At 38.0% G+C, this 13,955-nt stretch overlaps 1 protein-coding gene across 4 annotated transcripts in view; it reads left to right on the top strand.

The window, feature by feature from the left end:
* The window catches only part of LOC124158725 (adenomatous polyposis coli protein-like), a 389,744-nt gene that overhangs the window by 97,704 nt on the left and 278,085 nt on the right, over positions 1-13,955 (top strand). For all 4 annotated transcript variants that reach the window (XM_046534002.1, XM_046533985.1, XM_046533994.1 and 1 more), the window contains one exon: positions 3,943-4,180. In XM_046534002.1, the coding sequence (XP_046389958.1) occupies positions 3,943-4,180 (238 nt within the window). The remainder of the gene's footprint in view (positions 1-3,942; positions 4,181-13,955) is intronic.

The raw sequence follows: 13,955 nt of genomic DNA, 5'->3' as shown, positions 1-13,955 counted from the left end.
AGCATATTTGTTACATGTTGCCCTTATGTTTTTGCTGTCTTCTGTTGTTTCGTGGCCTTTTAATGCAGTACACGTAAAGTTCTATAGATGGAAAATAATGGTTAAAGTTTCTAAGGCAAAGCACGTTCTTGGTGAGGCTATTATCGGATATCGACTTGTTGCGGTCACTAGTTTCGACAGCGCCACTCTCTCCCATTAAAGGGTGAAAAGACCAAAGGAGCATTGGACTGGTCTTCGATTTTCGATAAACTTTGTGATCCGATAGCCGCTGATAAGGTGTTCAAACTCCTTTAAGATGGTTTTCTTAGTGTTTTGTCATGCTTCCTTTAAAGTGAGATCGTATCCGTTAAATTTCGACGGACTAAAGTTTTGTGGAATAAAAATCGTTGGCAAATGAAACTGTGATATTTAAGTAACTTTTAATCAAAACGATTGACGCTGGCATGGAATGAAATTATGGGTAATTTCCCTTAAATATAGAGTGCCTGCAATATGAATAATGAGCTATTATGAAATTTGTAGTCATTTATTTTACAAGGATGTGGTTAAATCTAAATGAGAGAGAAATAAATCGTGAGTAAAGCAACAGGTATTTGACAATTTTAAATCCTAATGGTTGAATTAATTCTCTTATACAGTCGATTTATCTGATAATTGCCTTTATGTCGAAACCATAGTCGTAAGAAGTCAGCAAGTGTGCAGCCAATTATTAATAATTATTTATAACTGGTGATTTCAGGCTTAACTTGGTGATACATTTCCAAAATGGAACATGAAATAATAAACTCTATTAGGTTCACAAATATACTTGAAAAAGCACGACACGGGTTTCATAACATGGTTACCACCTGGCGATTTTACCAGAAATCATGAAACCCAGATCGTGCTTTTTCAAATACATTAATGAACCTAGCGCAGTATATTCTTTCATTTTACAAAATTGTTATTTCATTTCCCCAGTTTAATCTCGTCCAACGGAACGATATTAAGCTCTTCCGAAGTTTGAAGTCGTTTAATTTTTATTGTTTTAAGTTAATAATACTTTATGATACCAGTGTGTCCTTCAAGTTTCTATGTTGATTTATTTCATGCTAGGTGTTTCTTTGTTAGGCGTCTTTGAATAAAATCATCAAATCTAGGGTTGGAAAATAAAGATGGGTTCATCTTGCATCTGAATCTTCATTTGATTTTTAGCGAGGAAATACCCCGTCAAGGCGTTTTTGGATTTGCTTAAGTTAATTGACAATTTCTATATGTAATGAGAGATGTTATAAAGAAAAAGCTTCAGTTTTTCCATCAAACTTAAAACACCGGCGGAATTTTAGATTCAATACCCGATTGGAAACATTTTTACGATACCAGCTTGCGTGTTTATGTGCGGCAAAATATCAATTTTATCGATATCTTGACATTATATTCCGATGAATCGATGGATGGAGCGTGTTTTCCTAAAGTCCCTCGTTGTGATGCCTAAATAATCCTGCTTCGTTGCTGGAAACAATGAAAAAATACCCTGAAAAGCGCGCGAAAACTCTTCATTTCATGTCTCTTGATAAATTCGCCCTTCGTTTTTCGTCCTGCGATTGACGAATGCCTTTTAAAATCCAAAAGTTTCTATATCTTCTATTGGTCCTCTTGATGTTTTGCAACCCTTTTGTCACCAGTTCATCATCTCAGTTTTTTAGTTGTTCATGTGTACGTTCACTGCGACATTTTTTCATTTTCATTTATTTAACCACTGCTGTAAATAATTCATATTTGTATCTTGTTTCAGCTGTCACCAGCTCTTCTTTTATCATGAAAGTTGTCAAAACACTGAAGTTATAGGCATCCACTTATCAATTTCAGGGATACGGAAATATGTACGAATATTCCGATTAGTGCCGCCAGGCGTATTTAAATGTGAAAAACGAATTAAGATACCTCAAGAGCTACCCTGACGTCCGTAAATCCTTAAATCAAGTTAAGTAATTCATCATCACTTATCTGCAATCCTAATATTGGTTTGACGCAGCTCTCTACTCAATACTCCTTTCAGCTAATCTTTTCACCCCTACGTATTTCTTCTCTTTCACCTCCTTCTTCACCTTTTCCATGTGCTTCATTCGAGGTCTTTCTTTTCCATTCTTGCCATATACTTGTCCCTCGACGATTGTCTTCATCAGGCCATCATGTCTCAAGATATGGCCTATAAGGTTTTCCATCTTCTTGTCAAGGTTTTCACGGGGCTTCTCTTCTCTGCTTCTGAAGCCTTAACGACTGCACATCAAGTAATTGAGGTGGGTTGAATTGGCGTAAAAGTCAAGATGGATCATATTACTTATATATTGAATTAGTGTTTATCATGCTTGCACTCTTATGTGCGCTAGGAAAGAAACATCTGTGGCGCTTTCATTTTCTTTAAGATATACATCCCTTTTGAGTTTTTAGTATTCGTTTGTAGGATGACTTGAAACGAGTATGCTGTCATTTTTATTGGGATCTCCATGGCATTTCAAAATCGTTATTTTCTGCGAAGAAGTCAGTAGCATGACTCTCGAAAGATAAGAGATTTTCTTTTTCCTCTTTCATTTCCTATTTTTTTTCTCGTTTCCTCTCGAAATGAGCGATTTTAAATCGCGGTGGCCGCTTCCTTGGAGAGGGACGGAGGGAGGGGGGAAGGAAGTGTGGCATTGCGGCGTTTCGTTCGCCGCCTGTGTCAAGGACTGAAGTTACTTGCACCAGTGCATGTATCTATTCGTAATTCTCAGTCAGTGATGCGGCAGGTGAGAAGCGAGCGAGCAAGCTGCATTTTGCCCTAGCGTGGACACCTGTGTGCATCTATTTTTGGGCTGACCTTCTGCAACTTTTTTTGTATTGCCACTGATCTCTTTGTGTGCGTTTTCCCTCTTTGATGCATCTCCGTCGTTTGGATACCGAGTAGTGTCCAAGGAAGCGTAGGAAGAGCTATCTTCTGAATCGGTGTGATTTTGTGAAAATGAAATCCACATTGGAAGCGCCACATGGCATTCCCCCAAGACTCTGCGAGAAGGTTGTTTTGAAACTGGCGGAGTCACGGTAACGTTTTGGTTACGCTCGTAAAATTTTTATCTCGTTTCTCACCCTTTTAATGCTATTTCCTGAACTATGTGAAATATCTTATCCGGCTTATTCGTCAAACCGTGTGTTTCAATAAAATAAGTAGGGTTACTACTTGCAGAATTGGTTGCGGATGTAACCAAGAATTTTTGTGGCCTCACCTTCAGGAGTAGCACTTTTAAACTGTGCATGATCTTATTCTAGCCCCCTCTTACATATTGGAGTTGAGATGTATCGCCAACATCTGTTTAACTTGAGGCTTTATGGTGAAAATTATGTAAAATTTCGTGCTTGATATCATAAAATTAATTGAAGGACCAGCAAAGGACCAAAGCTATTGATTTTTTTGTTCATCAGTGGTACTTTCTTCACCTTGACTAAGCACCAATAAACTTATAGAATGTGGCTACGAATCGCTCAGAGATTGAAGTATCTACCTGCGAAAAACCAGAGGTTCTTGTGAAGGTTTCCTTGGACCCATCTGGGTTATAAATATTACATTGGGAAGATATTATAAGCTTGGGTTGCTTCCGCTGTATATAATGCGAAGAAAGGGATACATGAGGAAGTAAACCCAGGAACGCAGTCGCCGTAGGTCATTTCTTCCCCTATTATTTCGTTCGTAAACTTTCCAAATTAATGAGCTCTGTCCGCCGAAGTACATGAAGACCAGTCATGCATATCCTTTGAAAAAAAAAAGAAAAAAGTGTCCCGAGTCTATATTTGGTCTGCTTTGAACTTCGAAAGGCTCCGAAAGGTTCTCTCTCATAAAACTCTCAACGTCATGATGATGTTTGCATTTTGTGGTTATCGATTTTGGTGCTTGTGCTCGGACTGACTTTTGTCGCCTCTTGTGTTTTGCAGAGCGGATCGCCCCCGGCTTTGAGCTGGGATCCACCGGGGGCCTGAGCGAGGAGGAGGCGGCGGCCACCACAGTCGAGGAGGCGGCTTGCGACAACCGCGGCGGGGGCGTGGTCGGCGTCGAGTGGACCCCGCCCACGCCCACCCCCTCACCACCCGCACCACCGCCACCGCACATCTTGCCCCCAGCCGAACCAGCGGCCGCCGGCGTCGTCCTAAGGAGACACACCAACTCCCGAAGGTGAGCCCTCTCACGGAGACCTACTCTCAGGGTCAAGGCAACCAAGTTCTCAACGTTTTCCAGTTTACCCTCATTCACCTGTGAACCATCTACGCCTCTTAAGGAGTCATTGGGCTAGCGTAATATGTATGTACACGAATATTACAAAAGAGGATCCTCAAGTCGGCATCTAAGAGCCAATATATATTATAATGTCTGGTTAGCCCTAATCATAAGATAATACAACGTCAAACTTTACCTAATTATAGCTGAAAGTTCTAGTTAGCTTAAAGCGTGGTCTTAAACAGAAACTAACCAGAACTTTCAGCCAGCTTTAGGTAGAGTTAAAGTCTTAAGGTTAAAGTTTAATCCAGGCATTATAAAACCGGCCCTTACTGTGTTGTCTCACACCGCGAATTTCAATGTGTTTACAAAAGTCGCTTCTCGCGTCGCTGACGGATAAAGTGATCCGAGTTTCTCGGGGAAATATGGTATTATTAGGGGTGGTAACCGAAATTTAAATACATGATGATGCGATTTATTAAATTCATAACTTTTATTGCAATTAAAAACATTATAATGCAAAATATTGTAAAGAAAGTGGATAGGATTGCTCTCATCACCGCGCCGCAAACATTTTTGAAAACAGATTAAAATGCGACCAAAATGGCAACAGAAAAAATCCTTCTATGGGAGGGAATTGGGCCTCCTATGTACATTCCTCTTGCCTATATATTTGAAGAAAATAAAGATGTTTTTGGGAAAAAAATCGTCTGACGTTATAAAGGGTTCATTGGTGCTGAATGTGGCAGACGGAGAAAGGTAACGAATTAGGTTATCGGAATGTGCTAGAAGCTTTGATAAACTTATCGGATAGTAAAATTTAACGTTACACATTCTTCTGTACGGTTGTCAGAACTCTTGTCTCTTCTTTTTCATTTATGTTCAATTGAATTCTTTTAATTTTATCATTGTATTGTTGTAAGAAAACATTGTAACAATCTTTCATTCCTTCTTGTAATATGTATAGTAACCATTATTATTGACAGCACTGAAGAAGATATAAGAAATATAATTGAAATTTTGGCAAACAATTTTGCATTTCATGCTCATACCTCTACTCCAAGACGTTATTCATTATTATTTCAACATGTGCTACAATTATCTATTTAGTACATATTCCGTTAGCTTCACGGTTATAGTGTTGAATTTTACTTTCCGATACCTACTGATCAAATCTTCTAGCCAAATCCGATAGTCCATTTGGTTAGAAAAATGTTTTTTTCCAAAATATCTCTTTATTTTTTCAAATTAGAGTTTTTATCCCTTTTGTTACAGTTTTTCACTCCATCAAGCAACTTTCTCCGTCTTATCTTCTCCTATGAAGCAACTCCTTTACAACATTTAATAACAGTAGGTATTCAATTTCAAACGTTACTCCTTGTTTTAACGTAATACCAAACTTTTGGTAAACTTAACTGCAAAGATAAGAGCAGAAATTCCTGTGGAACACGGACGCCTCAGAAAGTGTCAACGGTTCGCTGTAGCATTTATTCTTACATGGTGACTTTGGATCCAAGGCTGAGAATGTTAAATTATACTTCACGCAGTCAGAGAAACTATTTTTTTCCTCTATTTACTCTTGGGAATGACGTGGGGGTGTCCAAGTTCCACAGAGTAAACTCGCAAGTCATTGAAGATATACGGAAATGGCTCCCACAATTCTCAACAAATTTAGAATAGTCCCAGTTAGTTGTCTCTGAAATTCTCTCTCTCCGATGATTTCGTGTTAACTTCTAATGTTTTCTCTGTATATAAATTTTATTTTTAATACGAATAGCTGTTCATGATAGATTGAGTACTCACCATTAGATAGGATTATCAATTTGAAAACCTCGAGAGGCGAACTAGGATATAAGAGCAGTGCTTCATTTTTTATGGAATTACTTGAAGCAACAATTTTAATGAAGGACTAACGCGAGTGTGAATGAGCTTGGAAGTCACGTGCATTGGTACATAATTAGAAATGTAACCTGGGAAAACCCCAGGTCATGAAAAAGTAGGTCATTATAATGACTAGCTGCATTTCAGATCGCGTATTAGATGTTAAATTATTGAGGTAACTCATAGCTAGTATTTTTGCATTTTTCGTGAAGGCACGTTAATTGTTTATATATATTTTGTATTTTTATAATTTTCTATATTTAATAAAATGTTTAAATTTATTTTATGAGTGTGACGTTTTACCTGAAATTTCGACTTATTTAAGCGTCAATTGTCTTAATAGTAGCATGCTGGGAGTTGCCTCACCCGCACTACATTCCTCAAGTAAAAGTTTCGTGATTAATGAGCGTAGGTATGCTACTTGTTTCAAACATTTAGGCTTGCCAAGAATTAATTCGAGTTGAAAATCAATCCGAAATTAACACTTCCACGGGATATTTTTGGGTATTTGGGGATTCTTTTACCGTCCATCTATTCGGTCTTTATATACCATGGATTGTTAGTGGCCAACAAAATTGCATTTCAGTATTTTTGGCTGATGTGCCTTCTGGAAGCCCTTTCACTTTCAAATTCCAGCCGTATTTACGATCGTGGATGCTTTTAGCTGTGCGTGTTCCTTGTCATGCGTTTCTGCCTAAACGATGCGGTCGGAATTGCTAATTGGAATTTATGCGTCCCCATCGCCGTCCGATATTCCTGTAAAGTGGATGAAATATTTCTTCTTGTGAACTCCACCTCTGGTATGGAACCGTATAGCTTGCCAATATGGGTGACGTTTTTTCGTAAACAAGTGCGTAATGTCCGTTGAGTGCATTGCTGTGGCAAGAATGTCAGCACGATAAACTGCATTCCTCTTGTAAGCATCAGTATTCTCTTGCTTTCCAGGGCATATTCTGATCCGACTCGGGCAATAACGAAATCGTGTTTCGATGAAGCCTTTCGAGTCAATACTATTCGACTGTCATGTGATTCGATGACTGATTCGATTCGAATTATAGGCAGTCGTAGTTGAAATAGACTCTCAGTAATAAAGTTTTTCATGGGTAACTTCAGACTTCAGTTCTACTTCTCTCCCTCATGCTGCCTTGCCTGTAACTATTGCGATATATAAAATATACGATTTGAAAATACATGATTCTCTGGTTCCTCAACTTATTTTTGCGACTGCTATAGGTAGTCGATCACGGGCATGAATTCTGTGGGATTTTTGCCGTTTAGCATTCTTGTTATGCATGCATATGAATTCATAGTACGATAAATAAATATGGCGTTAAGTGAAATTAAAGAACTTTTGAATGTCAATGGAAATTCCGAGGCTTGATCTCTGACTGACAAAAGTGAGCTATAATAATACACAAGAGAAAATTTGAGAGGAGCCTGTAACTTCAACCTCGATCATGAAATTTACTTTATATAAAGTCTAATGGTGCAAACATTTGTAAATAAAGAAATAAAAGAGTCCTTCTGAAAAGTTAGTATAGACCTCAAGGTTGGTATGATCACGTTGTTGGTCCACAGTAGGGAAGATGACTCCATTACAGCCTCTGCTGTATTTAATAATGTCGTGAGGAAGAAGAATAAATTTCTAATCCTCTGGATAAAACATACATAAAGGAAACAATGAGAAGTTAAATGGATTGCTGGAATATTTCTCGGGTTTCCCACCGGGTGTCGTATCGGGTTGTAGTAGTAGTTAATGGATTGGAAAAACTAAGATTATAACATTTTACATTCATATAAAACTTGTTGCTGTTTAAAAAATGCCGTGGCTAAAGAGGATGATATTCTGGTTGCGGTCAATCGTTCACCACGCTTGACCTCAGTCGATTTGTGTGTAGTGAGAGGGATTCATATCACCGTGGCTTATATATTTGACATGAGGTCGTTTGATCCCTCACGGCGCCAGAGGATCTCACGCAGTTCCATTAAGAAAGTGGGTCACAGGCCTTGCGGGGTGACGCGTCGCTTCTGTCCCCAGTGCCATCAGTTCCTATAGTATGACGTCATTCAATAGAGGCTCGTCTTTTTCTTGTCGTACCCCCATATTTCTGCTCATTATTATTAACCTTTATTAAAAAAAAAGATTTTATGCCACCACACTTGATCCGAATGAATAATATTCATTGAGATAAAGCATGTTGTTGTTATTGCTAATTGCTTTTATTTTTTTCATTGTAATTGTTATTGCTATTTATTTGTAATTGCTAATACATTTCTCTATTTCTTTTGCCATGCTTAAATCCATAGTGCGTTCATTTTCTGTTGGTATTTAAATAAGTTCACTTATTTTTACTCCTCCGAAATATTCGTATTGTTAGTGCGGGTAGGTACGAGAAATGATGAAACGACAAACTTATTCCCCGTGTTTTACTTCTTAAATTTTTTATCGCCATTCCTTATTCTGTTTTAATTTTATAATGAACTAATTTCTGCTAATGGCATTTGCATGAAGATGATTTTTATTATTGTCTGTGTTTTCATGTAGAATTCTACGCTTTCAATTTCGTCATGATTGAACATTCTCCTTACTTTTAATACGTATATGTTTTCTTGCTGTCTGTTGAAGTACCCTATTTAATCAATTTTTAACTAATACCTCATACTTATCTCGCATTTCATTTCATCTTCCGATCGAGTTTATTTAAACTTGCATCTTTTTAATGCGAAGTGGAACAAAATTCAGTACGAATGAAAATACACAATAGCGCGGCATGTTAAGAGCTGACCGACAGCTAAGTTACTTACCGCCATGGGGAAGGGTAGGGAAGTAAGCGTGAACAGAAACCCAGCGTCAGCATTAGCCCACTCTAAACGTAAGTCAATTAGGGCACCACGATTAAACGTCACATCTGATGGGCGGAATGCTGAATTCAATGCACACAAGTCTCCTAAAAATTTCGGCCACCGCCAGGTTTTAACCCGGACCTTCAGGATGGGAAACTAACACTATTGCCACCACATTAGTCTGATCCCCAATACATATAGCATATAGTTAGGAATATATGTCTTGACACATGCCGATATTCTTTTAGTCGAATTCCAAGCAATATTGGTCTCACATACATTTCAAAACCTTGTGGTAATTTTCATTTTTGACTGGTTAAAATGGAATTAATTTTCCGTTTGTGATCCGTTGGTTACTTATAGAGTGATCGGTGGCGAAATTGGAGTAAAGTCTTTCATAATTACGGGCCTAGAAGTTTATAAGACGGTACTCGCTGCTGCCATTTAATCACAATGCCGCTTCTTACTTCTCTCCTGTTCTGGCGTTATGGCGAACAAAAAAATGTATTGATGATGGTTATTGTTACGTGCTTTTGAGATGCGCGGTTGCTTTGGAATGGTTCACAATAAAACTGAACTCTCTCATTTTTGGCATACGTTAGTTTTATGAATCTGTGAGGAAGTGAATATTTGTAATAATATTTTAAATACTTATTACTACTTGTTCTGGAGCCATTATGGAGCACTATCATGTTGCTTATTCATACTTGAATTTCGGTGAATGGCAAAGAATATAAGCATTCAAAATCCTCTTTTGTTGATGCTAATAATTTGATCTCTTTTGCAACGTTGCACCATATTAATTTCTTGTGTCAAATAAATCATCCTTTCTGTGACATTCTCTAATTACTCTCTCTCTCGCTGTCTCTATTTCCAACTCTTTTGTCTCAATGTTGCCAAGCGCGAAGTCTAATTTTTTTTTACTCTTGATCTTGGTTATCTAAGGTGCTTTATCTGACAAAACATCGAGGCGATGTTAATTACTATCTTTTGTTTAATAGGTGTAAAAGGTAGTTGATTATGATATTTTCAGGAAAAGTTTGAATGGCTTTTCAATTGCCGTCGGGTGGAGTAACAGTGCTAATGTCCTCCATTTTCTTTAAAATTGTTTTTAATCAGCCGTTGTCATTGTCTTCGTACATAGCTATCTTTTTAAGGCTATTGCTCTATTGCCCTAGGGCATTGCGTAACTTTTTTTCTGCTGGAAACGTTTCGAAAGAAACCATTGTACTTAAGTCACATCTCACATGCCACATGAGCGTACGAGTTCCATTTCTGTGTCGCTGAAAAAGGTAATATGTCAAGAGAAATGCCGACATACGACTGACATTCTTCTCTGCCTGCAAAAAAAGTTTTCATCGATGTAACACGCTTAGAAATGGTGACTCGAGGTAGAGCGTAATTTAGGTTCGCTCGCGGCGTTCACGCTTTCCGTGCTTGCTCGCGCTCTCAGGGCGTTATTGATGCTCAATTGTTCTCGCTTGCAGTACGAAGCTCGCCACAAAATCTCTGAAAGGGATGAGAAAATGTACGAAAGGCAGCCTCCCAGTCTTGCAGTGGAGTGGAAAATTTGATTGTATTATAATCAAGCCAAAGAATGAATTATCCCTCTTAATTATAATATAGTTGACGTTTTTGTGCAGAGGTATCTGATATAATGACAAAATCATCAATTTCTGCCTTTATTAATTAGTTGTTGCTTATGAAAGTGAGTAGGCACAGCTTCGAAGAGATGCTCTTGGAACTTAGTCCTAAGTCTTTGTTTCCTTGATCATACTTTAAAATTATTATTGAGCTATTTTGAAACTAGATCGTCTCTCTGTGTTATATTTCACTTCACTTACTTGCTCAATGGGGAGTCGTAATCCGAGGCCCTTCTATCGACTGTGACAGTCAATAATATCTCTTGTTGACTATTTTAAGCTGGCGGCGAAGCCCTGTTTGAACCTGTTGTCTTCTGTGGGAAACGATAGGACTTATCTACCTATGAGTACATAAAATGAACAGTTTTCTTTGGCTGTTTTTAAGAAATGTTGTTAATGAAATCCTTATTAAAATACTCATGACGATTTGAAGCTTGATATTTTGGCACGCGTGATAATGCCTCAGGGGTAGTTGATAGTTCTAAATTAGGACCATATTTGTTCTAAAAACATTTTTGAACATCCAAAGAATTTCGCTGCATTGAATGACGAATATTTTTAATCATAGTATCCCCACATATGCGCTCAGCGCAGTAATCCCACAACAAAGAATTTTTAAACTCACGCTGTCTATTGTCACGCTGTGTATTGCTTTAGCAATCTGTAAATAGTGTTCGTTTCACTTTCTGAAACTTTTTCTACCGTTGAATCTACCAAAATTCCTTTTATCGTGGTCATAAATTGTGGTCATTTCCGAATAGCTTCACTTAAATTCTTCTAAAGTGGATCAGTTACTCAGAGAATTAGTTGTAGGCCAACGTTTGCAACAGGTGCCTTCTTAAAACCAATGGCGCTGGATAACCACACTAAGGTAACCTTAAAGTTTTATCATCATGTGGATGGAAGCTTTCGATATTTTGTTTCCAAATTTGGTATAGGAAGAGTGATTGATTAGTACCACTTTGAAAAATAATTGATTCGTTTTGAAAAATAATAAATGCTGAAATCTCACCAACGGCGATTTACTCAATTGAAATGGCTACGCGTCAACAACGCATGAATCACATACAATGCCCTCGTTGGAATCACGTTCTAATGCTTCCTGGTAATTAAAAACATATAATCTACGAAGTGTGGATACCTACTCGATAATCTAATCCGGAGATTATCCTTCTCATCCACCTCTCTCACCTGATGAAATCACTTCCATACAGCATAACACACTCTTCTTACGCCATTACCATCCATGCTTTTTTGCATTTCAATGTCAATTTTTGTCGCTTATTTCCTTTTCTATCTTCATACGTGTTTTTGATCTGATTTCTGTTTGAATTCATTCGACTAACATTTGTTTTTGTTAAATGCAGTATGTTGATAATTTTTTGAATAAATAAATACTTAGGTTTTGCTGTTATCAAGTGATGTTGATTATTCCTTCCTGTAAAAAAATTTTTGGTTCAAATGATCTTTATTACACGATGTACATTTTACTGTCAGTTTTATTGCTCATCCTAATACATATTATGAATGCATCTGGCTACAAGCAGCGTGAACGGATTCACATTTTCGTTTCCCATTTTTTAATGATTTTTTCGCATTTCAAGCAATTTCTCAAATAGAAATGCTAGACTTAATTGTATTACTCATAGACCTATCAGTGTACAACATTTGTGTAATGTCAGTTCTTCCTATCAGAGTTCATATTTGTTGTTTAAAGACACCTTCATTCGCGTGGGATCTTCAGGAGGATAGAAAGGTCATCGAAAAGTTTTAATTTTGGAAAATTAGCAAGTCGAGAAAGAGAAGAAAGGACATTTTCCAGTTCTTAAGGTAATTATTGATTTTAAAAATTTTAATAACCAATGCTATCGGAAATCCACTCTCTGATTACTGTAGGTATAATTTCATTGCTCTCGTTATATGACCATATTCTGTTGAAATATATTTGAATAACATCTCACACGGTTTTCTTCGCCTTTGGATTTGTTTGGCGATGGCGTATCACAAGAGGGAATAATTGCACTTCAAATTTTGATGCTTTAAGCTCTAACGTGCGTTCGTCGTGCACGAGTCTCGGTAGCTAGTTCTTGAGTCGAGCTCTTGCAAGGTCGACCCTTGAATGTAGGCAACCCCAGTAGATGTGTGGTCAGGTTGCATCCTTCAAGGATACTTTGGTGAGGTCTTTCCCCTCATGCGTTTCAGCGGCATCCGGTTGTTATGTTGTTGACTCAAGGACATTGAACTTCATCGAAATAATGACTTTTTTGTTTTTCTTGCTAGATTGTTTCAATGGAGTCAATTGTAACCGTGGCGGTAATCTTCGTTTTTCCTTCTGGACTGCTACGCCACTGAAATCAATGTGCTTTCAATTCTCCCAAACTTCGGGAAAAATGTGTTTGTTTATTTTACCACCCATTTTGAATATAATCTTCAACAAATGATGGATTTCAACACCAGCGTGCCTACGTATAAATAAGGAATCATTCAGATGTTCATTTGCCTCGATACTGCGGTAGTAGTTAAAACGTCTAATCAATAGATAAAGATTAATTTATTTTCCCTCTGCTGTATTCAGATATATTGGATACAAGTGTTTTAGGAATTGTGATTTTTAGTGCTTGAATTTCCACTCAACTAAATATAACCTGATAAATGTTATATCGCCCTTAATCACGTGTCCCATTTCAACTTCATTAAGGAGTAAAGGATTATCATTATATTATCATAGTAAAGGATTATAATAGTTTATTTCTCTCCAGTGAGAAATTCAATGACGGCATGCTGCTTGCAACTTACCTCACAAACAGACGCCATTTTTAAATGGTCCTGCATCTGTTGTAGGAGCTGTACATCACGCTATCAGTTGTAGGAGCCAGAAATTTTGCAGGAGCACCAATGAAACTTCAGATAATGAATATGTAAAATTTCGAATTAGCACCATTGTTGTCGGCTGAGAAAAAAATTGTGGTGCATTACTTACTGGGAAAACCTCTTATATCACTGGAACTTATGGAAATTGTGAATGTGAGCCTATACAGGTAATTGTATACCTGTACTTGCTCCGTAGGGCTTCCATTTTCGTGGAGAGACTACGGAATATATTTTCGGGCTGTGCTCGAGAGGCGGGAGTCGAGTACGTTTTACGAGCCCTCCGCGTGAAGTACCATGTGTCGGCGTGTTCGCCAATTGAATGGGTTGCGGGGGCCGCATCGCTCATTACTCGCTCAGGAGCCCTCGTGAGCAGGCGCGCCTCTCTTTCGCGTGAATCGCTCGGACGTCCCGACGAGTGATATCGATTGTGACACGTGAAAGGTCGGAGGAGGATGGGCCGGACGATGCAGGGGTGGAGTGTTATTGAAAGGGCC

This window comes from Ischnura elegans, chromosome 1, assembly GCF_921293095.1.
Source record: "Ischnura elegans chromosome 1, ioIscEleg1.1, whole genome shotgun sequence".
NCBI classification, from domain to species: domain Eukaryota; kingdom Metazoa; phylum Arthropoda; class Insecta; order Odonata; family Coenagrionidae; genus Ischnura; species Ischnura elegans.
The sequence above is the reverse complement of the archived record's forward strand: the minus strand, read 5'-3'. Positions and strand labels throughout refer to the sequence as shown.